Source organism: Zalophus californianus, chromosome 6 (genome assembly GCF_009762305.2).
Source record: "Zalophus californianus isolate mZalCal1 chromosome 6, mZalCal1.pri.v2, whole genome shotgun sequence".
Taxonomy (NCBI): domain Eukaryota; kingdom Metazoa; phylum Chordata; class Mammalia; order Carnivora; family Otariidae; genus Zalophus; species Zalophus californianus.
This window is the reverse complement of record NC_045600.1, coordinates 2,850,772-2,876,004: the sequence shown is the minus strand read 5'-3', so window position 1 is coordinate 2,876,004 and position 25,233 is coordinate 2,850,772. Positions and strand designations below refer to the sequence as shown.

At 41.4% G+C, this 25,233-nt stretch overlaps 1 protein-coding gene across 3 annotated transcripts in view; it reads left to right on the top strand.

Annotated features, from left to right (window-relative positions):
- The window catches only part of RCOR1 (REST corepressor 1), a 124,040-nt gene that overhangs the window by 81,422 nt on the left and 17,385 nt on the right, over positions 1 to 25,233 (top strand). For all 3 annotated transcript variants that reach the window (XM_027570542.2, XM_027570541.2, XM_027570540.2), the window contains exons 4-7: positions 19,249 to 19,301; positions 21,566 to 21,727; positions 22,437 to 22,555; positions 25,080 to 25,158. In XM_027570542.2, coding sequence (XP_027426343.1) covers positions 19,249 to 19,301; positions 21,566 to 21,727; positions 22,437 to 22,555; positions 25,080 to 25,158 — 413 coding nt within the window. The remainder of the gene's footprint in view (positions 1 to 19,248; positions 19,302 to 21,565; positions 21,728 to 22,436; positions 22,556 to 25,079; positions 25,159 to 25,233) is intronic.

The following is a 25,233-nucleotide window of genomic DNA, read 5'->3' as shown; positions in this document are numbered from 1 at the left end:
AAAATAAACTTGCCTAAAATAAACAGTTTTAATGTAAGCCTTTAAAACTTGAGACTTTTAAAACCAATATGGAAGTAACATTACTATATTGTTGAGAGTTCAGAAGATAACAGGAACTTACAAAGAAGGAACGGCTCACACATTATTCCATTACCCAGAGATAACTGTTGTAAACGTTTTGGGATTTTTCCCAGTCCTCTTTTTTTCCTCTTGTGTGCATATTTATGTAAGTGAGATATGATGTAGGTGTGTATATGTGTCTGTGTATTGTTTTCCTGATAACTGACGTAAGCATTTACCACATTGTTAAATAACCATGTACATCATATGGGTGGATCCATGGGTTTATTAACCTTCTTCTATTGAAAATTTATGTTGTTTCTGACTTGTTGGCTGTTGTAAAAGAAGCTGTAGTGAAAAACTGAATCCTAGAGCTTTGTCCTCCCTTGTTTTTTGTTTTTGTTGTGTTCTTAGTCTTTTCTTCAGTAGAGTTCTAGGAATGGAGTGTGGATTATTGGGAACTTGCTCAACTGCTCAGGGGTGAGGACGTAAACATAATGCAGTGTCCTGACATGAGTTAGGTTTCGCTTAGTAGCCTCCCGTTTGTGGAGCTTTGTAAATCATACAGTTCGTGACTCGTAGTCTAATCATAGTTAGGCCTTACAATGTGATTATAGTGTGAATGCGGACAGGGTACACAATTTTTTCCATTTGCACACCTACCATTTCCCCCTTAACTCCCTTCCCCACGGTATATGGGCAAAAAAAGAAACCTTTTCTTCTTGCCGTTCTTCATTTTCAGAGAATGTGTAAGTCTTGGTTGTCCAGCATTGATCCAGACTCCATGTAGAAATAGGAGATTTGGAACATGTGTAGATCGCTAGCAGGTATCCCTCGTGTAAGGATGTCTGTAGATCTCTGGTTTTTCTTGTGTTGGTTTCTTTCATCTCAAGTAGCTGTTTAGAGCTGTTCCTCTTAGGGTTACTGCAAGTTTACAAAATTATTTTGTGGTTATTAAAATAAATGCTCTTGTAGAAATTTCACGCAGTACAGAATGTATAATGTAGACAGTTATCACCCTCTTATAGTCACTGTGTATAATATATGTACTTTTCCTAATATTTTTTTAGATTATTTATTTATTTATTTGAGAAAGGAGAGAGCAGAGCGAAGGAGAGAGAACACAAAGTTGCGGGGGAGGGGCAGAGGGAGAAGCGGACTCCCCGCCCAGCAGGGAGCCTGATGCGGGTTTCGATCCTGGGACCCTGGGATCATGACCTGAGCCGGAGGCAGACGCTTAACTGACTGAACCACCCAGGTGCCCCTCCTAATGCTATAAATTTTTTATCATGAAGTATGAGCTTTTCAGCAGTTTTTAACTATATCTGGGACTCTGTTTTACCTCAATACATTTACAATTACCTAGTTTTTAAATAACAAGTATTGGGTGTCCCATAATTTAGTCTTTTTTTTTTTTTTTTTTTTTTTTTTTTTTTAAAAAAATTGAAGTGTAGTTGACACACAATGTTATGCTACTTTCCGGTGTACAACATAGTTATTCAGGAAGTCTGTACATTACGCTGTGCCCCCACAAGTGTACTCCCATCCGTCACCAAACAACACTATTACAGTGCCACTGACTAGATTCCTACGCTGTACCTTTCATTCCCGTGACTTATTCATTCCGTAACTTGGTATTTGAAGTCTTTCAGCTCTTCTTTCTTTTTTAAACTTAATTATTTTTTTAAGTTTTTATTTTAATCACACAGTGTTCATCATAAGTGCACTCCTTAATCTCCATCACCTATTTCACCCATTCCCCGCCCCCCCCCGTAACTACCAGTTTGTTCTCTATAGTTAAGAGTCTGTTTCTTGGTTTTTAAACTTTTTAAAAACTGTGGGGAGGGGCGCCTGGGTGGCTCAGTCATGAAGCGTTCAGCTCAGGTCATGGTCCGAGGGTCCTGGGATCGAGTCTCGTGTGGGGCTCCTTGCTTAGTGGGGTCTGCTCCTCCCTCTCCCTCTGCCTCCCTCTCCCTGCCTGCATTCTTTTTCTCTCTCTCTGTCAAATAAATAAATAAAATCTTAAAAAAAAAAAAAAGCTGTAGGGAATGATAAATCCCTAGAAATAGAGTTCCTAGGCCAAGGGGCAAAATACATTATTTCTTCTTTTTTCTTTTCATTTTTAAAAATAGATTTAATTTCTAGAGCAGTTTTAGGTTCACAGCCAAATTGAATAGAAAGTACAGAGATTTCCTATATCCTTCTGCCCCAACACATGCACAGCCTCCCCCATTGTGGACATCTCCTATCAGAGTGGTAAACTTGTTATCAGTGAACCTACATTGATGCATCATTGTTACCCAAGGTTCATAGTTTACATTCGGGCTCGCTCTTGTACATTCTGGAGGTTTTGACAAATGTATAATGACACGTATTCACTGTTGTAATGTCATACTGAAAAATTTCCCTGCCCTAAAAATTCTCTGTGGTCTGCCTATGCGTCTCTCCCAACCCCATAACTCTTGGCAACTACTGATCTTTTTACTGTCTCCATAGTTTTGTCTCTTCCAGAACTGTCATATAGCTGGAATGGTATAGTATGTGGCCTTTTCAGATTGGCTTTTTTGACTTAATAATAATATACATTTGAGTTTCCTCTGTGTCTTTTTCATGGCTTGATGGCTCATTTTCTTTTTGGTGCCGAACAGCATTCCATTATCTGGATGGACTGCAGTGTGTTTAACCATTCACCTGCTGAAGGGCGTCTTGGTTGCTTCCAAGTTTTGGCATTTATGAATAAAGCTGCTGTAAACATGTATATGTGGGTTTTGGTGTGGACATAAGTTTTCAGCTATTTTGGGTAGATACCAAAGAGGAGGATCGCTGGATTGTATGTTAAGAATACATTTAATTTTGTAAGAAATTGCAAGACTGTCTATTTGATTTGATTTGAGAGAGAAAGCACAAGTGATAGGGAGGGGCAGAGGGAGAGGGACCCTGGGATCATGAACTCTGCAGATGCTCAACTGACTGAACCACCCAGGTGCCTCCCCCCCTCTTTAAATTTTATTTATTTGAGAGAGAGCAAGACTGTCTTCTGAAGTGGCTATGCCATTTTGCATTCCTATCAGCAATGAATGAGAGTTCCTGTGGCTCCGTGTCTTTTTAAGTATTTGGTGTTATAAGTATTTTGGATTTGGCCACTCTAAATAAGTGTATAGTTTATTTTCTTTTAAACTAAAAAAATAATACATATGCACAAGATAAAAATATTCTAATTCTCTCAAGTTAACCAGTGTTATGTTAATATTCTGGGTGTCTATTAGTCCCTATATGCTTATTATTTTTTTTAATGGTCATATAATATAGGTGTTTCATAGTTAAGCATTTCTAAACAGTGCTACTGTGAACATCATTAAAGTGGGGTTGCTGGGTCAGATGATATGTACATTTGGCATTTATAGATTTTTCCATGTGTCATCCAAAGAGTTAAAGGAGTGTGCCTCTTTTCCAAAATGTCCCCATCACTGGATATATTAATTTTTTTCTTAAAATTTTTTAATAATTATTTTTAATTATAGTAAAATACAGTGTAAAATTTACCATCTTAACCATTTCTTTAATTCCAAGTAAATTTTATTGTGAAACTATAACAAGCAAATGAAATATGTTGATTTATATTTCCATCTTAACCATTTTTTTTTTTTAAAGAATTTATTTATTTGAGAGAGAGAGACACAGCGAGAGAGGGAACACAAGCAGGGGGAGTGGGAGAGGGAGAAGCAGGCTTCCCGCAGAGCAGGGAGCCCGATGCGGGGCTTGATCCCAGGACCCCGGGATCACAACCTGAGCCAAAGGCAGACGTTTCACGACTGAGCCACCTAGGCGCCCCATCTTAACCATTTTTAAGTGTATAGTGTAATGGTATTAGGTACATTCATATTGTTGTGCACCCAACCTCTAGAACTTTTTTTTTTTAAGATTTTATTTATTTATTTGTTGGGGGAGGGGAGTGAGCACACAAGTAAGTGGAGCGGAAGGCAGAGGGAGAAGCAGGCGCCCCACTGAGCAGGGAGCCTGACGTGGGGCTTGATCCCAGGACCCTGGGACCATGACCTGAGCCGAAATCAAGAGTCGGACGCTTAACCGACTGAGCCGCCCAGGCGCCCCTCTAGAACTCTTTTCATCTTACAGAACTGAAACTCTGTAGTCATTAAAGAACCCAAGTCTACATTTTCCCTCCCCCCAGCACCTGGCAGCCACCATTCTACTTTCTGACTCAGTGCATTTGACCACTCTGGGTACTTCATATAAGTGGAATTATACTGTTTTGGTGACTGGCTTATTTCACTCAGCATAATATCCTCAGGTTTCATCCCCATTGTAGCCTGTGTCACAGTTTCCTTCATCTTATGACTAAATAATACTCCACTATATGAATGGATAAGACCACATTGGTCTCCGTTTATCTGTTGATGGGCACTTGGGTTGTTTCTGCATTTTGGCTACCGTGAACGCTGCTGCTGTGAATACGGGTGTGCAGATACCTCTTTGAGGACCTGCTTTTGTTTCTTTTGGGTATATACTCAGAAGTGGAATTGCTGGATTTGGTCATTTCTATTTTTAAATTTTCTTGAGGCACCACCATCCTGTTTTCTATGGAGGTTGTTACCACTTTACCCTCCCACCAACAGTGCACGGACTCCGGTAGCTCCACATCCTCGTCAGGATTGTTATTTTCAGTTTGCTTGAGTTTTTTCTTTTTTTTTAATAGTATCTATTTTAATGGATGTGAGGTGGTGTCTCACTGTATGAGAATATTAATTGTTTTTTAAACTTTGCTGAACTGATAGAAAATTTCATTAATTATTACTGAGGTTGAACATCTTCATATTTTGACCTTTTAATTCTTCTCTAAATAGCAGTTAAATCTTAACCTTATTTTTTAATTTGTGTTTTAGAATTATATGTGGTTAAATTTATTGACCTTACTTGTGGCTTCTAGCGTACTGTCATGCTGAAGATGCCCCTCCCCTCCGCATACTACAGACACAGATACCTGCGTGTCTTCTGCCCTCCCCTCCTCCCTCCTCCGCCCTCACTACACCCTTGTTCATCTGGAATTATTTAATTCTTTTCCCCTTTACTTACGTTAAACTTGTATGTCTACTTTGGTCTATATCTAGACTCTTGATTTTGTTTCATTGATTTATCTGTTTCCTGATTTGTACCATTTTTATTCTTTTTGGTGTTTTTGGCTCATGTATTTATGTTTCTAGGTGAAGTTTAGGCTCATAGTTTCACATTCTCTCCAAAAGTATCTTGATTGGGGTTATACTGAATTGAGCAGCTTTGTGTGCTTGGTACTGTAGTAGGAGTGAGGGATTCATGAAGCTTATACTCTAGTGGAGAAAGAAGGAAAAATAAACATGTAAACAAGTAATTTATATGTATTTCCTCTAGTCCCAATTCTTTTTTGGATGCAAAAAGTTGAGGTCTTGAGAAGTTAAGTCAAATGCTTAAGATCCCACAGCTTATTAGTAGCCAAGTTTGGGCTAGATCTCTGGTCTCCAGATGGCATTTATTACACACATCTGCCTTCATGTGCTGCTTCATTTAATAAACTATAATTACATTCTTAAAACATTAGTGATGTTACATGAGTTGCTTTGGGCTGTGTCTAAGTAAAACTTCAGGGAGAGATCCAACCTTTGGGGTATGCCTAGAAAATGTGCCTTGTAGAGACACCTTTCATGTAGAAGAAATATAAATCATTCCAAGTAGCATAGATGAGGACAATATGATTTAAATAGTGTTAACATTAAATAATTCTGGAAAATTACTTGGTGAAACAATGGCTTGAGATTTAGGGGACAAAGGAGTGAATAAAGATTGAAAAAGTGGTAGAATCTGGAGGTTGGGCAGATGGTGAGAGAAACTGAAAAATGTTCACTAATTGGAGATGAGGACCGTTGAGTTTTAATTTTAGCGTCAGGCATCTCCTGTGTACTGTTAATGTTCTGACGCTCCCCTTGGGACCTGGCATCACTTCATTTTCCTGGGTAGAAACAAGGGAAGCATTGGAGCCAGCTGACTGCAGGTTAGAATGTTGAGGAATATAAGAGTTGGCTGGTGGGACAAGGTGCACACACACACTGCAGACCGGGGAAAGATGCATTTGCATTCCGACAGGCCTGAGGATGTGGGGAGGAGATGCAGGGCTTTGTTTTGGAGACCTGCCTGGCTGTGACATGGGTTCTCCTTGGGGAGGTGAGAAGCAGTGAAACTGTATGTCAAGGCTCTTGACAGCCTTGGGGTTTAGTGAAGAGCTAGGGTAGAGGCAGTTAAGTGTTGATCCATTGCAGCTGAGAGAAGTTGATGCCCTCACTAGGCCATTGCTTGTTAAAGAGAGGCTTGATTGGGGCGCCTGGGGGGCTCAGTCGTTAAGTGTCTGCCTTCGGCTCAGGCCATGATCCCGGGGTCCTGGGATCGAGTCCCACATGGGGCTCCCTGTTCAGTGAGGAGCCTGCTTCTCCCTCTCCCTCTGCTGCTCCCCCTGCTTGTGCTCTCTCTCTGACAAATAAAATAAAAACTAAAAAAAGAGAGGTTTGATTGAAATTGAAGAAGTCATCCTGGTAGCATCAGGAGTGTCTGAACTTGCTCAGAGGAGATGGTGGTCATAGGAAAGTGAGGTTAGGTGGGTGTTGGGTGGCCTTTAACAGGCCTTTATTATTATTATTTTTTAAAATATTTCTACTTTCTTTTCTAGGTAAAAAAGCAGTAGTATTTCACATCTATTAGTTGATGGTTATTAAAACCCACCCATGATAAAATAGGTCTTGGTTTCAGGCTTCATTTCCTACCAAATTTTCATTGTTGCTCTTTAAAATGTATTTTTATTTAAATTAACATAACATAATAAAATTAAATTTTAAAAAAATAAATTCAATTAACATACAGTGTGTTACTGGTTTCAGAGGTAGAACCCAGTGGTTCATCAGTCTTCTGTAACACCCAGCACTCATCACATCACGTGCCCCCCTTAATGCCCATCCCCTAGTTCCCCCACCCCCGCCCCTCTCCTCTAACAGACCTTTAAATAAGCAGAATACTGTCATATCTCGGTGCACCTGCGCCACTCCCATCAGCTCTTACACACATTTTTATTGATACCTACAAGGCACCTGTGATAGGACGTCATCTCCGTAGTCCCCTCTGTGATGTACATAGGTGCCCTCCTGCATGGATGCCCCCTCTACTCCCATCTGTGAGCATCGTCCCCACCCCATTTCAGGCTACTCTTCCTTGGGGACTCCCTCCTCATCCCACTTGGTCTACACCCTGGATGCCTACCTGCTTGCCCCAACCTAATGGCTTTAGGACAGCCTTCTCTCTGGGGGGCAGCTGCTGCCCTGAGCGCAGTACAGGCTGCTCTTTCCTTTCCCCTCGTGGCCCTACCCTTACACACAGACCCAGCCAAGGTCTGAACTGTGGAGAGAGGCAGCTGAACGTTAGCAAAACAAAGTGGACATGTTAGTAGCAAAAATCTCCAAAAGTTTTTTTTTTTGTTTTGTTTTGTTTTTTTACTGGATAGTCTTGTCTTCTTTGAAATGTATATAGTTAGGCCAGATCTTATTCCCAGTCTGGGTTCACTTCACTCCTTTAATGAAAAAAAAAAAAAAAAAGTTTACCAAAGCAGGTGCGGTCAAATGTAATACAGAACTGTGGCCTGAGAGCTCTTAGAAGGCAGTTTCAGGAGAGAGGATAGGTTAGGAAAGGGGGTAATCTGAGGGTGATTTTTGTTGTTTGACTCACCTGTAAGAGTTGAATTGGAGCCAGAGGGCAAGCCGGTGGACAGCCATGCCCACTGTGGGTCGTTTCCTGAAGGAGCAAATTTCCTAGACTCAGCTGCCCTTGCCTTGGGTATAGAAATTTGCAAGGTAACTTTGGCTGTTGGGAATCAGTGAAACAGATGGTCCTGCTCATTTATGCATCATGTACTTTATAGGTTATATATAATCAGTACTTTTGCAGTTATTTAAGTGTTTGATTGCATTTTATTTTTATTGTATAGAAATGAGGAAAAACTGGTACAGTGGTAAGCACAAATCTCAGTGTTAAAATGGACATAGATGGAAATCATTAGCTATGGCAGAGACTCAAGCTGGATGATTTTTTTTTAAACTGGCTAATGATAAAATTAACATATACAATATGCTAGACATATGGAATTGAAAGACGTTTCAAAAGGCAAAGTCAAATTAGGGATTTTAAAACAAGTTGTAGCTTTCTTGGAATGAGAACCTTCCTTAGACCTGCAACATACACAAACGTTTCTGTGTTAGGACATTTGACTTCAGAACACATTTTCAAGATTATATTGTGTGCGATAGATATATAGTAAATTTTTTAACATTCATATAAATACATAGTACATGTCAAGAATCTCTAAAGCGGGCACCTGGGTGGCTCAGTTGGTTAAGCGACTGCCTTCGGCTCAGGTCATGATCCCAGGGTTGTGGATCGAACCCTGCATCAGGCTCCCTGCTTGACAGGGCGCCTGCTTCTCCTTCTCCCTCTGCCGTTCCCACTGCTTGTGCTCTCCTGCTCTCTCTCTCTCTGCCAAATAAATAAATAAATAAAATCTTTAAAAAAAAGAATCTCTAAAATGTTCCAGTGCCTTTCCAGTTCAGTATAAAAATCAGAAGACCTGGGGCGCCTGGGTGGCTCAGTCGTTAAGCGTCTGCCTTCAGCTCAGCTCATGATCCCAGGGTCCTGGGATCGAGCCCCGCATCGGTCTCCCTGCTTGACAGGGGGCCTGCTTCTCCCGCTCCCGCTCCCCCGCCTGTGTTCCCTCTCTCGCTGTCTCTCTCTGTCAAATAAATAAAATCTTAAAACAAAAAAAAAAAAGAAGACAGTTGATAGTTGGCCGCAAGACCCTACATAGTCTGACCCCACTTCTGCCCTCCTGAGTCCACCCAAAACATGCTCCCTAGAGCCTTTTCTGTTCCTTTGTTTGGAATAGTCTTTTCCCAAATGTCTATATGGCTCCCTCAGTCCCTCCTGGTCATTGCTTTGCGTCGGTATCAGAGCAGCTTCCCTTGACCACACTGTGAAGTAGAGATTACTGCTGCCTCTTACTTACCTTGCTTCATTGCCTTCGTTTCATTTATCGTCACCTGACGTAGTGTTTTTTTACTTTGTCTCCCTCTACTAAAAACTGATGGGGAACTTGGTATGTTTGCTCAGCTATCAGTCCTCTCAGCACATGGTGGATACGATAAATACTTGTCCGGTGAATGAGAAAATGATGGGGATGTGGACACTCCTCTGTATGGAGATTTGCAGATACAGGCTTCTCAGCTCCCTGTTCTGCCTCTTGGGTCATCAGGAACCCTCCAACATTTTCTTTTTTGCCGCTCGCCTAATTGACCATTCATTGACTCAGTAAATACTTGAGTGATACATATGTGCCAGGCACTGGGGGAATATAAGAATGAACAGTCTGACAAGTCCCTGTCCAAGTGTGGCTTATGGTCTGATGGGATCCTGCCCTGGTCATTGACAGGAGGGAGAAGTGAACGTAAAATTCTTAACCTGTTAGTTCTTTGACTGGAATGTGTGCAGGGGTAAGGATAGGATAAGTGAATACTGGCCTTGGTTTTCAGCTTTTTATAAGTAAATGGCTTTCAGAGAGCTTGATAATTGTGATTAAAATGATGTTTTTAGCGTGTGAAAATTATTTTTATCATTGTTATTAAGTGTTTTAGAGTTAGGTCATTGTTCAGAGCTGGATTTACGGCCTGTAGTTGAAGCCCTCCACTAAAAATCAAGGGTTGCCTTCCCCTTTCGTCATGCCAGTGTGTCTTATCTTCATCCTTTTATACTTAAAGAATTTCATCTTGTTATAATTTATTTATCCTTTCTGTTCACAATGGATGTTTGCTTCCAGTTTTTTTATTTCTATGACTGTTACTAGGAACTTTCTGTGACTTGGTTCTTGATATCCATCGAGAATGTAGATCCTCATCTATGAGAGATCAAAGCCAAATTATTTTCCAAAGTGGTGAAACTGGTTCATATTGCTACCAATAAAATGCAAAATTTATGTGCTCCCATGTCTCACCAGGAATTGCTATTGTTGGCCTTACACATTTTAGACAATCCAGTGATTGTACCACTGTTTCTCATATCAAGGAATTTTGCTATTTTTGTTAGGTGCAATAATGGTATTGTGGTTCTATTAAAAAAATATGTCCACTTTTTTTGGTCCACATTTTTAAAAAAGATGTGTATTGGTTATATAGAGAGATAACTAGCATTTACTTTAAAATTCTTGAGCATAATGTAAAGCACATTTTGGGGTCCACTGGCCAGATTGGAATACAGACATTGTTTAAATGTTGAATTTACTGTTCTGTGGTTATGTAAGAGAACATACCTACTCTTAGGAGATACTTGCTGAGTATTTAAGAGTACAGGGTATAATTATGATAGTCTCAAATGGTTCAGAAAAGAAATTACACATAAACATGCAAGCTTGTTTTTATTATTAAAAATAGCCTAGAACTCCTTCACCTCATCATATGGGTATAGCCACTATTAAAATTTTGCTTTCATGTCTTTATGCTTCTTCTGCGCACTCTGGATTTAAGCACAGATGGGTCACACTGTAAATAATAGTTTATCAACTTTAATTTTCCTATAATTAAATATTAAACTGAGTATTGATCCCTGAATATCCCATCATATAGCCTTATTTATTTATTTAACATATAATGTATTATTTGTTTCAGGAGTACAGGTCTGTGATTCAACAGTCTGACACAATTCACAGCGCTCACCATAGCACATACCCTCCCCAATGTCCAATCACCCAGCCACCCCATCCCTCCCACCCCCCCCTCCACTCCAGCAACCCTCAGTTTATAGCTTAATTTATTTAACCATGTCCCCATTCTTGAATATTTCTATTTTTTCAAATTTTCCCTACTAAAAATAACAAATGGGTAAGCAGGAATTTATAATGTCCTTTTCCAGTAGAAAAGGAAGCCTCCCTTGATTCTGCAGATCAGGTTTCCCAGCTAAGTGCATTCATAGTTCTTTTTCTCTGACACTTATGACAATTGGAGTTAATTATTTGTGTAATTATTTCTCTCTCCAGCCAGACTGAATTTTGTGAAGGCAGGCTGTTTTAATTGTGGCTGTAAAAGCAGCTCTGGGCACACAGTAGGCCTGAAAGATTTGTTGAATCAGTAGAGAATGGTTAAATATAAAGTAGAGTAATTATAAAATGTCACCTTTCTGCCACTTAATTGGAGAGGTTGGGTTTCTTTACTGGATGAAGATACCCCCACCCTCACCCCTGCCCACCCCCCACAAGATTCAGGCATTGAAAGTTGGTAGGACTTAGAGTGGGAAAGCCCACCCCCTCCCAACAAACATGCCATTGTCCCCTCCCCCCATTCTCCCTATACCACTGTGCCGTTGACCTTCCATTTTCAGAGCTCGAGAAACCAGGGCCCACAGAGGAGAAGTGGCCTTGTGTCAAGTGTGTGGGAATGGTGGGCAGAGCCTTGTGTCCCTGTGCCCGTCCTAGAACCCAGACTCCCTCTGTATTTCCCTTGACTGTTTCCATCTCACTTAGGAATCCCTTTTTTCTGCATTCTTGTACACAAAGGGTTGTACTAAGGGAAGGAGCAGTGTATATGTAGGGTGGCAGAGTCAGGGTTAAAGGACAAATGTCCCTATAATTTGAGGTTTGTAGACCAATCTGTGAGGAGTCACTAGGATTTGCAGGCTTGTAAATCCTTCTGACTACCTCCTCCTCTGCAGGATGGGAGTTTGAAGTCGGTAATTTATTTAACCTACTTATTTTTAAAGATTTTATTTATTTATTAGAGAGACGGAGCATGAGCAGGGGGGAGGGGGAGAGGGACAAGCAGACTCCCTGCTGAGTGTGGAGCCTGATGCTGATCTGGATCCCAGGACCCTGAGATCATGCCCCAGGCTGAAGTCAGACACTTAACCGACTGAGCCACGCAGGCGCCCCTGAAGTCAGTAATTTAAAAAAGAACTATATAGTCGCTGAAAGGAAATTTTTTTTGCATGATTGAAATTCACAAACCTCCTTTCTATATAGTCGTAACATAAAAAGCACATTTCTTCCTGTTTCTGTGGTCCTGATAGTGTCTAATCTTCTTAATACCAAATTTAAAAATTTTGTGCTTGTTGAGGTGCTTTTTATCACATTAAAATGGGGAATGTTATCAAACTCATGTTCTTCACACATTAATATTATGCTCTAATTCATGATTCTCAGAATCACCTGGGGGCATTGAAAGCAAACCAAAACATCTTGGGTGTAGTCAGTTCTTTCCTTGAGCTGGGTATGTTTGATTTTCTGAAAAATCACCAAGCTGGGCCTTTATGTGTGTGCTTTTCTCTGTGCCCATCGTACTTTATAAAAACTATATATGCATGAAGTACATACATCCACGCACATAAATATACATGCGTAAACTTACATACGTGTATACACATGTATGTGAACAAAGGAGGGTGGAGCCCAAGAATCAGTATTTCACGGTTTACCAGCTGGCTCTCATCAGTTAGGACTGGGAACTTCTGGGCTGGGGCACAGCTCTCCAGGGTATCTCTTGAAAAAACTAATTTTGTGGTTGTGAAGTGCACCCTACCCCATCTCTAATTGAATCTCACACATGTTTATGGAGGAATTCATTTTAGTAATACTTAATATTTGTGTATCTTGGCTGCTTTACTACTTTGTAAAGGATTCGAGCAGGATATCTTACCTCAGTCTTGTCAAATAGGTGAGGAAATGGGTTTAGCTCGCAAGTTCCTGATAGAAACCAGGGACGCAAGGCTCTTTTCACTGTTGCCCTCCATGAATTTATGGGTGAATCTAGTGTGTTCCCCTTTCTCCTTTTATTGTCAGGGAATGTTGCCTTTAGTTAAGGGAGATGCAGACCTTGTTTGGAGCACGGATCCTTCCTTCAGCTCATACTGTAAACAGAAAACATGCATGAGAGCAAATGAAATCATTTTGAGTACACAGTTGCCTGCCTAGGGACTTAGCTGTCAGGTAGGTTGACTCTCAGTGTGAGAGATGCAAGGAGATAGTGTGTCACTATGCTGATTGATTCTTTACCATTGGCCTTGCACATTTTTAAGGGAAAGGTGGTTATTGTTTTAATTACAACTAAATGTCATTCTGGTGACGATCAGTTTGTGAAATACAGGATATCCTACCTGTGCCGTTCTGGAAGGCTCACGAGTGTTTGAGGACTGGAGTAAAGGTGGATTATTTATCCATTTTAGAGCATGCACATGAGTCGGAGGGACGGGTGGGGGGAGGGAAAAAAAATTTTTTTTTTAAAGATTTTATTTGAGAGAGACAGAGATAGCAACAAGGAGCATGAGTGGGGAGGAGAAGGAGGCTCCCCACTGAGCAGGGAGCCCGATGAGGGGCTCGATCCCAGGGCCTGGGGATCATGACCTGAGCCGAAGGCAGACGCCCAACTGACTGAGCCACCCAGGTGCCCTGAATTTTTTTTTTTTAAGACTGATTTATTAGTGCATGCATGTGCATATATGCGCGGGGCGGAGTAGGAGCAGAGGGAGAGGGAGAATCTCAAGCAGACTCCCTGCTGAGTGTGGAGCCCTGCCTGCGGCTTAATCTCATGACCCCGAGATTATGACCTGAGCCCAAATCAAGAGTTGGACCCTTAACCAGCTGAGCCACTCAGGTGCCCGCCCCCCCAAGTTTTTTAAGCCCTGGAACCACTTTTAAGGTCATGATAGTCCACTCTCCTGATGAGGAAAGGAGGCACAGAGACGGGGGGTGGAACTTAGCCACAGTCATACTAGTGGATACTGGCATAGGAGGGAGAATACAGAAATGCAGATTAGGTAGGAATAGATGCCAGAAACTGAACTTAAATACGTGTAGCTTGGGGGTGTTCTTATTTCTTATTTCCACTTGATCAGATTGTCTATGAGACTGGGTTGGATTTTGTAGTAAAATTTACTGGAGAGCCTGCAGGGGTGCTTTTTCTATAAAGTGGGATTTTAAGAAACAGAATTTTCATAAAGTGCATTTTATTACTGACTAGGAAGGACTGGTTCATTATATTGTATTTTCGCAGAGTCTCTGTGGCTTATCTTGTTTCTTGTGGGCTCCCCCTCCCATATTCAGAGGGATCATTGAAATGTTAACTGTAGTAATATCTGTGCCCACGAGGTGGCATAATTGCTTTACTTAAATGATTTAAGCTCATTTCTATTCTCAGTGAGTTACAGTGATAACTCATTTCTTATTTTAATAATAAAAGGAGATGCCACGATATTTATCATAGTCCTAAAGAAAATTTTGGTATTCTCAGTTTGAGTTATGAGAGAGAAATTGGGGCCACGTTCCTTTGTAGTACTAATGCTACTGCCAGTGTTAGGATAATAAAAATTTTTTTAAACTGTATTGAGGTTATAGTTTTGTCCTCAACGCACCTTATGGTGTCAGCCTCTTGCTCTGAATAGAATATGCAAGATCACAAGGTGTCCTGAGTCTCTGCAATGTCTAGAGGAGGGAGGAGTGGGTGAGCTCAGGTTACCGAGGCAACTTTCATCTGCATTTTTCCCTTTTTTGCAGTTGAGTTTGAGACTCTCACTAATGGAACTGAAGACATTTAGTTCATTGGATAGAAACAAGAATATAGAAGCAAATGATGCCTGTTGCAAGGCAGCCTTTTGCCTGTTACCCTTGCTTTCCATCACTTCCGTCATCAACCCCAGTTTTATTTTCTTAACTCTATTCAAGCGACATAGACGATACTGGTTAGTCTTGCTCAGTCTCTGTGCCATGGAGACTGTTCTTATCTGAGTGTGCCCTTCTCCCGCCATGTCCTTTACTCAAGAGGTAGGATAGCATATAGTGGTTTAATATCATGGGTCCTGTGGTCAGACACTCTGCGTGTATATAAGTCCTATTTCTGCTATTTACCAGCTGTGTCACTTGGCCAAATTACTTAACTTCTCTGAGCCTAAGTTTATTTATGAATGGGAGTGATAATAGAATTATTGGAGAGGATTAAAAAGATAATCCTTGTAAAGAGCTTAGAACAGCGGCCGGCACATAGTAAATTCTCAAATATTAGCTATTGTTATTACCTAATCAATATAGCTGTTGAATCTTCAGGAAGCTTGTCTTGATTTAACATCATTACCATCATTATTTACTGATTATTTTGGATTCCCATGCTAGTCTACATCTGTACTGTTATTTTATGTATTTCTGTTCTCTGTTACCTGTGTATTGTTTCAAGCTAGTTCAGGAAACCAGTTTGTTTTTCTTCTGTATTTTGGCCTGCTACTTAGTACAGTGTTCTGTACATAGTAAGGGTAGTTCAGTAAATGTTTGACTAGGCTTTAGGAATTTTGTAAATTTTCTTGGTGAATCTCACCTACCTTTAAGTGATGTTATGCCAAAACATAACTCATTTACCTGTGCTTTCCATAATGCTGAGTTCTTGTCAAAAAAGCCAGTGGTTTGTACAGTCTGTATACTTCTTAAAGAATTGGAGTGATACATAACTTTATCCATTATAATTTAAGATCAGATAGTTCTCTTTGGTTGTTTCCATAGGATATTCAAGTTTTTAAAAATAGCATATTATAGGGGCACCTGGGTGGCTCAGATGGTTGGGTGTCTGCCTTCACCTCAGGTCATGATCCCGGGGTCCTGGGATCGAGCCCCGCATCGGGCTCACTAATGGAACTGAAGACATTTAGTTCATCGGATAGAAAAAAAGTGACACTCTGCACATCACAGCACCCCTAGCATTCATTTAGCAAATTGTTTAATCTCTGTTGAACACGGGACAATAAAAAGAATGAAAAATTGTATTTTTGCCAGTGGGTATCAGATGGTAATTCTTTGGCAAGTTGCAAGCCTCCCCCTGTATGAACTTATTGGGGTCACATCTTCAGGGCACCTGGTAGAGATACCAAGTGACTCCCTGCTCAGCGGGGAGCCTGCTTCTCCCCCTGCTCATGTTCTCTCGCGCGCGCGTGCGCGCGCGTGCACTCTGTGTCTCAAATAAATAAATTTAAAAAAATCTTTAAAAAAATCAGTTTAAAAAAATACCGCATTATACATTTTAAAAATTAAAAAAAAAAGATTTTATATTAAAGAGCATGTGAGTGGGGGAAGGGGCAGAGGGAGAGGGAGAGACAGAATCTTAAGCAGACTCCCCGCAGAGTACGGGGCCTATGCAGGGCCTGACCTCAGGACCCTGAGATCATGACCTGAGCAGAAATCAAGAGTTGGACACTTAACTGACGTGGTCACCCAGGTGTCCTTGGAATTGTTTCTTTTAAAGGAGAGTATACTTAGTGACTGATCTTTCTGCTTCTGACCGACGGATGAGAATGTCAGCTCAGCTTCTTCCTGCACCCAGATGACTGCCTGGTTCTGTCCCCTGTGCCCAAGTTGGGGAAGGCTGGTGGATCTAAATGGGCCGTGGAAACATCCCGGCATTTCCTTAAGCCACATGGACTTTGTGCATTGTCCTAATCACAGCTTGATGACTCTCTGCCTGGAGTGGCTCCTCACCGCCAGATTGGGACTGACTCTGGTTAACCTTTAATTTCTTAGAGATGAAATCAGGATCCCTGTTGCCAGAGATGAGAAAGTACTGGAAAAATCCCCAAGGAACCCTGTGTTCTTTGTTTTAGAGCTGTTGGTCTCAAGTAGCTTGTATTTCTCTTGTGTCCCTTCCTGTTTCATCTTTCATCCACCGCCTGAAGTATCAGGTCATCATTTGTTTTTATGAAGGCATGTGGGAGTGGATTTTATTGTCTTAGGTTGAAAGCTTATTTTTGCTTAAGGAAAGCATGTGGGAATTTTTGAAAATGCACACGTTCCGTTTTCATCATGCCCTACTGGCAGCTACTGGCATGCACTCTGTAAAGGAGCAGGGTAGGTGGTAGAGAAGACGGGAGTCTAGAAACTGTGGTGGGTAGCCCTGTCCCCCTGATCATGAAAGGGAACAAGAGCTGAGGACTATCTATATACAGTAGGGAGGCAGTCAGAGACCAGGCTGTCAGCAGCATCCTTTGTGCGAGCACATGGCTTGGTTTCTGGATTAACTCCAGATGAAAACATTGCGAGAGGACTTCTACTCTGCTATTTTTCAGATAGGTGATGACGCAGCTTTACTGGGGAGAGCTCCTTCCTGGGAAGGTCAGGAAAGTTGCTAAAGGTAACACAGTTTAAACTATAGTTCTTACTTATACATCAGGCACCACTGCCTGTCAACTCATTTTGTCTGGAGACAGAGCCAAGATTGGACCTCCATCTTTCTTAACCACATAGCTAAAAGCTGTACAGCCTTTCACCTTGCTAGAAAAGAGCCTTTCTTTTCGGTGACACTCTGCACATCACAGCACCCCTAGCATTCATTTAGCAAATTGTTTAATCTCTGTTGGACACTGGGGACAATAAAAAGAATGAAAAATTGTATTTTTGCCAGTGGGTATCAGATGGTAATTCTTTGGCAAGTTGCAAGCCTCCCCCTGTATGAACTTATTGGGGTCACACCTTCAGGGCACCTGGTAGAGATACCAAGTGACTTCCCGTAAGTGGTTCTGATAGAATTCTTTTTTCCTTTGCTTGAGATTTGATTCCTCAGGCTAGTCTGCAAGAAAATCTAAAAGAGGTGTGATTTTTAAAGGTACTTAATAAGAATACCTTGCTGTTTACAACATGGAAAATGTTCTGTCCAAACTTGGCTGCAACACTCGGAATCCACTCGGAATTTTACTCTTCCCACCACCAGCTAATTTTTGTGTTAGAAAGCAAAGAAGCAGATGAAAATAGAGTAGCATCCCAAGAATGCTTTGGTTTTCCATGTAATTTTTAAGCTAAGTCTGGTTGGAGACCATGGGGACAGGCTTAGTGGCCCCGCTACTGATGGAGCAGATGGCATCTGCCCCCTTGGCCAGCCTGTGCAGGCAGCTGCTTGAGGATCACGTGACTGCACGGGGGCTGCGCACACGTCACACGTCCCTCACTCAGCTGAGGGAAATAATGGTGTCTGGAAATGTGTGTGCTTGCAGAGTTGGGGTGTGCTTGCAGAGTTGGGGTTGTACAGCAGAGGTTTGAGGTTCATTTACCAAGTACCTGTTAAAAGAAACAACCCTTAGAGCAGACCTTCTCTGGGGTCGACCCTCAGTTCACTGTAGATTGTTTTTCTCTCTTCCCCTGATGTAGCCTTGGCTTGAACACACCTCATTACTTAGTTTTTATCGTCTTCCCTGCAGTCCATCGCTCAGGGTCTGGTGTGTTGCCGTGTGCATCTTGGTCCCCTCCAGTGTGAATCTCCAAGTCTGCCACACCTAGGGAGTGAGGCTGGGGGTCTCCAGAGAGAGGCACAGGCCAGTGGGAAACTACTGTTTGTTTCAGACAGTTCTGTGCTATTTGGGTTTTTTTTTTTTAATTTTTTGTTTTTGGTGGTTGGTTTTTGTTTGGTTTGGTTTTTGCTTTTTTGGGGTGTTTTGGGGAGCCTGTGTTATTTTTTGTAATTTATCCAAAAAAAAAAAAAAGCTGTACAGGAATATAATGAAGTGTTGTTATTGATTGGTAGTCTCTTTTATTCCTGGAAGAAAGACTAGAAAATGTAGAGAGGAAGTAACTTTGGGGGTGTGTTAACTTCTCCTGGAGACTGAGTCAGTCAGTTTTCCTTGGCGTTAACCTTAGTGCTTGAAAGTCGGCACTTGTCGCCTTGTGTTGGAGTTTGAAAGCAAATACCAGGCACTGGCTCATGTAATTCATCTCTTAGATTTTTTTAATATAAAGATAAGTGGCTTGTTTTTCAGCTTTGGCTGAGACTAAAACCAAACCCCCAATTTTAATACTTCTTTTTATTTCTTTTAATTATCTTTCAGAGTACCAAAATAATATTTATCATAGGAAATCTAAGTAGAACCAAGTTAAAAAAAAAAAAAAAAAGAATCATAGTCTTCCCATCCAGAGCCAGGGACTGTTGATACTTGAGTATATTTTGAGCCATTCTTCTGTGGGATTTATATATGTAAGATCCATAATGGACTTTGTTCTTTATTTTTATTCCTGTGCATGGCAGGCCTGAAACATATATACAACTCTAGTGCTCCTAGACTGTTGTTTCCTGCCCCTCCGTTTGTTTATTGGTCTCTTGTCTTGTTTTTCAGTAGATGAATACATTGCCATCGCTAAAGAGAAGCATGGGTACAACATGGAACAGGTAATGACGTGGTTTTCTTTTGTTGTCCAAGATGAGTTTTTATTTTTAAACGCTGGGGGGTTGGAGCTAACCTGTTAAATTGTTTGTGTTCTGTGTGTTGAGTAGCAGTGCACATTTTTGGTGGTCACTAGCAAAATGAGGCTCCAGTCCCCCTTTTCTGCTTGAGATGAGTATTAGAGGACCCTTTGATTTGAAAAGCATCTGTGTATTTCTGCAGGTTTGTAGTATTTAGGGCACCTGTAGCTCCAAAGTGGCTCCAAGGTGCCCAGATACTTGGGCATAATGCTTCCCTATTTGAATGCATGGTGTGTTTGTCATTTATGTGTTTCCGTGTTGGCTTTTTTCCTGACCCCGTGTTGTCACGCTTAGACCCACACAGACTCACAGTGTTTTCATATCAGTTGTTTTGAATCACTTTCAGGCTGTAAAATTTGACTAAGGTTTTCTTTTAAAAATTGCTTGGAACCTATTAATGAGAAATATATGAAATTAATTTTGCTCAAAGTGTGATAATTCTGTGTCAGCCTTATTTCTAATTACTGTTTTAAAAATAAGTATATTAAGTTGGATTAGTGCTTTGGCATTGATCTAGATATTAAAACCTGTAAGTTTCTGGCATTTACCCTCACGACTGAGGGTACCACTGAGTTGCATTATATGGAATTTGACTCTTTCTTTTAGCCCTGGTCTTACTTTTAATTACTTCACCCTGGTAGAAATTGTTAGGAAAGCCAGTTACAATGAGAGAGTTCCAGAAGCTTTCAAAGCAAGAGATGTATGCTTTCTCTTTTTCCAAACCCAACTCATGAACTTCACAAAGTTGCTCGGGAGATCACCAATTTTTTTTTTAAGATTTTATTTTTTATGTAATCTCTACACCCAATGTGGGACTCAGACTCACAACCCCGAGATCAAGAGTCGCCTGCTCCACTGGCCGAGCCAGCTAGGCGCCCCAAACATCACTAATTTTAAATTCTATTTAGAAAGTGTAAAAATTACTCGGCGATTGGGCATCTGGCTGGTTCAGTCGAAAGGGCGTGGGACTCTTACTTAAAAATAAAACCTTAAAAAAAATTGGTGATTGCTAAATATACTTGTATGAATTTTTAAGGATTCTGGTCTTCAAAAGTATGATTATTCTCACTTTAGAGTTATAGAAAGTTTTCTCAGGAAAAAATTGCTGAATTATCTCTCTTTTTTCCAGTTTGTCCCTCACCCATTTGAATATTTTCTCTCTTCTGAGCTACAAACAAAACAAAACAATTTTTGAGCTTTTTTGGCAAAAGAATAACAAGATTACTTTTTAAAAAATTTTTTAGGGGCACCTGGGTGGCTCAGTCATTAGGCATCGCCTTTGGCTCGGGTCATGATCCCAGGGTCCTGGGATCGAGCCCCACGTCAGACTCCCTGCTCTGTGGGAAGCCTGCTTCTCCCTCTCCCACTCCCCCTGCTTGTGTTCCCTCTCTTGCTGTGTCTCTCTCTGTCAAATAAATAAATAAAATTAAAAAAAAAAATTTTTTTTAGAAGATTTATTTATTTTAAAGAGAGAGAGCAAGATGGGGTGCAGAGGGAGAGTGAGTCTTAAGCAAACTCCATGCTGAGCATGGAGCCTGACATGCGGCTTGATTTCATGGCCTTGAGATTGCAATCTGAGCCGAAACCAAGAGTTGGAGCTTAACCAGCTGCACCACCCAGGCACCCCCAATTAAGTGCTTTTATGAGTTACTTTGTCCTATTGTATATGCAGGCATTCGAGTGTGGCCTTTTAAGAGCACGGATTCAGGAGCCACACTGCCTCTATCACCTACCTTCCACACTGGACCGTTGGCAAGGACTTAATTTCTTTTTTTTTTTTTTTAAGATTTTATTTATTTGTTTGAGAGAGAGAATGAGAGAGAGCACATGAGAGGGGTTAGGGTCAGAGGGAGGAGCAGACTCCCTGCTGAGCAGGGAGCTCGACGTGGGACTCCAGGATCATGACCTGAGCCGAAGGCAGTCGCTTAACCAACTGAGCCACCCAGGCGCCCAAGGACTTAATTTCTCAGGCCCCACCGTATTCTAATCTGAAAAGTGAGCATAGTGGAATCTGCCTCACAGCCGCCCCGCGTGTAGGCGGGCGTAGACCCGCCCCCCGCCCCCCTTAGTCACATGGCAGTCTGGTCTGCTTGCAGGGAAGCACAGGCTTTTCTTTTGCTAATCTTATTGCCATTTTAATGTTTCACTCCTGCCTTTGGTCTAAAATTTCACTGGTACTATTTTTCTAGGCTCTTGGGATGCTCTTTTGGCATAAGCATAATATTGAAAAGTCATTGGCTGATTTGCCCAACTTTACCCCCTTCCCAGATGAGTGGACTGTGGAAGATAAAGTCTTGTTTGAACAAGCCTTTAGTTTTCATGGGAAAACTTTTCATAGAATCCAACAAATGGTAAGTAAATGAGACCACTGTATTTTCTCTTCTCCCCAGCCTCTCTTCACTGTAGCATACCCGAAGGGTAGGGCTAACCCGCAAGCATGAATATTCTCATTTTTAATAAAGCGCCCTTTAGATAGTTCATACTTGCTGCAGGGTGGATAAGAGGCTTTACATTACAAGAGTGAATCATTTCCTAGCCCTTCCCAGCTTGATAGCAGCTGTAACAGAAGCCCTCCACCCCCCCATCCCCCTCTCTCTTGTTGGGACTCCCCAGATTAGTCTGATAGAAAGCATCTTTGATGGTTGTTTGATGAGGTGGAGCATCATGAAACCCTATCTGCCTGGGGAAGGTTTGCTTATCTCTTACGTTCTAGAAGGCTATTTGGTGGAGTCCTACTAGGAAAGCTTATTGGTGGTTACATGAGTGCTAAAATGAATTTTTAAAAAACCGGAGAGTTAGGCTAGAAACTTTCGGTCAATCTTGGATTCATCTCAGACTGCTTTAGCAATCTTTCCTGGGCTGAGTGTCGTCACTGCCAGTCACACTGCACTAGCTTGGAATGTATTGATAAGACTTCTCTCTGAATCTCCTTCTCAGAGAAAAAGGCTGTGACTTAGGACCTTTCTGGGTGCGTGAGACAACCCTTAACCATACCTAATAAGCACACTTGATTTGGGAAGATTCGCTTTCAATCGAAACCAACTTAGTTTTTATGTTTAGCTTCCTGATAAATCTATAGCAAGTCTGGTGAAATTTTACTACTCTTGGAAGAAGACGAGGACTAAAACCAGCGTGATGGACCGCCACGCTCGGAAACAGAAGCGGGAGCGGGAGGAGAGGTCAGTGCCTGCCTGGAGCTGGTGTCTCCCCACGTGGGAATCTCTTGGGCCAGTAAAATTGCTAAGAGCTGGTAGACGCACAAAGGAAAGGTTGAGTGACGGGTCTCCCCCAGTGCCTTCCTGCTGGAGCCACACGCACACAGATACTCTTCCTCTGATGCTCATGAGCTGTGTTAACACGCGTTCTGTTCTGCAGATGTTTTTTCTTAGCACTCTCTCTCTGCCCGAGAGCAAACTTGCCCACATATTCTTTCCTGCCCCTGAAGGTGTCTCCTTTTGATAAGAAGGAATCCATTATTTCCTAGGTTGAATTTTTTTTTGATATATAAGATTTGACATATTTTAATGTCTGATATGTTAAAAGATGACTGTACAGTTTAGATTTCCTTCATCCCTTTTTTGACCATCTGTTTTGTGTATGAGAGACAGAAACATTTTATGATTTCTTCTTAATAAGGATCTAGTTTTAAGAATAGCTTGGTGAGTAGGCTACATCTTAGCCATCACTTCCTTGGTCTTATAAACGGCACCGAGTAGTGGGAACAGCCCTGTGCTCACACGCAGAGGCAGGTTGGCATGTGAACTCCAGAGGCTCTACCTGTGTGTTCACAGGCGAGTTCACTCCACATGCTCCTTCCCCAAGCCTCACTTCCTCAACTCAGAAATGAAGAAGCTCTAAGTCCAGAAGGCAGCGCATACACGTACTGGTTTTTGTGTTAGGTTGGTGGGACTATAGGTGGCTTTCCACATTTTCTGTAATGTTATTTTTTTAAAAATTAATAGTACAAATAAAGTGAAGAAAGACTGTATGATCTCCATGGCCCCATTTTAGGAGAGTGTTTTATGATTTTTAAATAGAATAACATGTGGGAACAAATTGGGAGTATGACTTTTGGAGAATTCGGATCCGTGGGCCCAGCTGTAAAATGGGGGCCGTGGTGGGAACATCCTCAAAGCTCTCTCCAGCTGTAAGAGTCTGTAAGACTGTTGACCTTGATGCATCTGCATGTTGTGTGGTCTGCCGCATAGATACTAGTGGGTTTGTTTTTGGGTCATTACTCTTAGTAACCAGAAGTGGCAAACACTACTGAATTTGTTTTTAGTGTTCCAGTAACTTTTGATTAAAAATTTTTACACCCATTATATGTTTGGTCTCATTTACTTTTTATAAATTGAATCTATTACTACAGGCAGGTATACTACTCTACGAAGCTGAAATCAGTTAAAAAGTAGCTGGGATTTGTTTTCCTTGTATGACATGGTAAGAGCATTGGCTGACACCTGTGTACTCCCTTCCCTGGTGCTTTACATCAGCACCAAGGGTAGGAGACCAGCTGTGCTCCCACCTTCTGTGAGCACCTTCCCCACTGTCAGGATGCGGACCAAGGAGAGCATGCCACATGGTGGTCGCACCAGAGAGGTTGTTGGCAATAATGGGAAAGAATTTCCTCAGCCCCAGACCCATTCTCCTTTCAGACACTCTCCTCAGCCAGGGCGGGTGGGGAGAACGGTAGCGTGGGCCCCGGGATGGATTCCTGAGGCAGTGGGCACATTGACATTTGAAGAGCTGATTGTTTTGCTGCCACCACTGTTGAGCTGGTCAAAATCGTGGGCAAACTGGGGCCGGCTACTTGACTTGTGTCATCCTTATTTTCTTATTTTTTCAAATAAAGGTCCTAACTACTACAAAGCTCTTTTAAAAAATTAATAATACATGGAAGGCTATAAACAAAAGCATTTGAAGTACCATGTCAACACGAATTTCTTATTTTTTTTAATTTTTATTATTTTTTAAGATTTTATTTATTTATTTGAGAGAATGAAATAGAGCATGAGAGGGGGAGGGTCAGAGAGAGAAGCAGACTCCCCGCTGAGCAGGGAGCCCGATGCGGGACTCCATCCGGGGACCCCAGGATCATGACCTGAGCCGAAGGCAGTCGCTTGACCAACTGAGCCACACCCAGGCGCCCCGAATGTTCTTTTTAAAATTAACCTAATTTGAAATACCAATCTCTGCAGGCCGCCAAGAAGGCGCTCCCATTCTCACTTGTGTTGAGTCATGAGGGTCTACTCATGGGGCTTGAAATGGAGTTTTACTTGTTGGGGAGTTTGTTCCCAATGCAGTAGGACTCGGTTCTTGAGCAGTCTCCTGGTTACGTGTCATGATCATGCCCTAGCCCACCACGAGCTAGTTACGGGGCAATTACATAAACGTCTTAAATGTGATATTTTCAGTGGAGAGTTGAGAAAAAGCATTTTACAGATATAAAGCAACAGTGTTCTAGACCTGATTTGGAAGTTAGAGACCTATTTTAATAGTTGTTTTTTAAATTATTTAGACCAAGAGAACTATGGAGTTGATACTATTCTATTTGAATTAAAAAAAATTTTTTTTTATCTCAGCAATCTGGAAACTTACTAATTTTGTATTAAACCTGTCATTAAATCAATTTATTGCTTATATTTGTATATTAAATAGAATTAGTACCAAATAATCTTTCAGTAACTTGTTCTTGTCTTCCAGTGAGGATGAACTGGAAGAAACAAATGGAAATAACCCCATTGACATTGAGATTGATCAAAACAAGGAAAGCAAAAAGGAGGTATTTTTTTTTTCCCTAGTATTGTTTAGGCAAATAAATTTAATTACTAGTTCCATAAGTAAAACATTCCTCTTA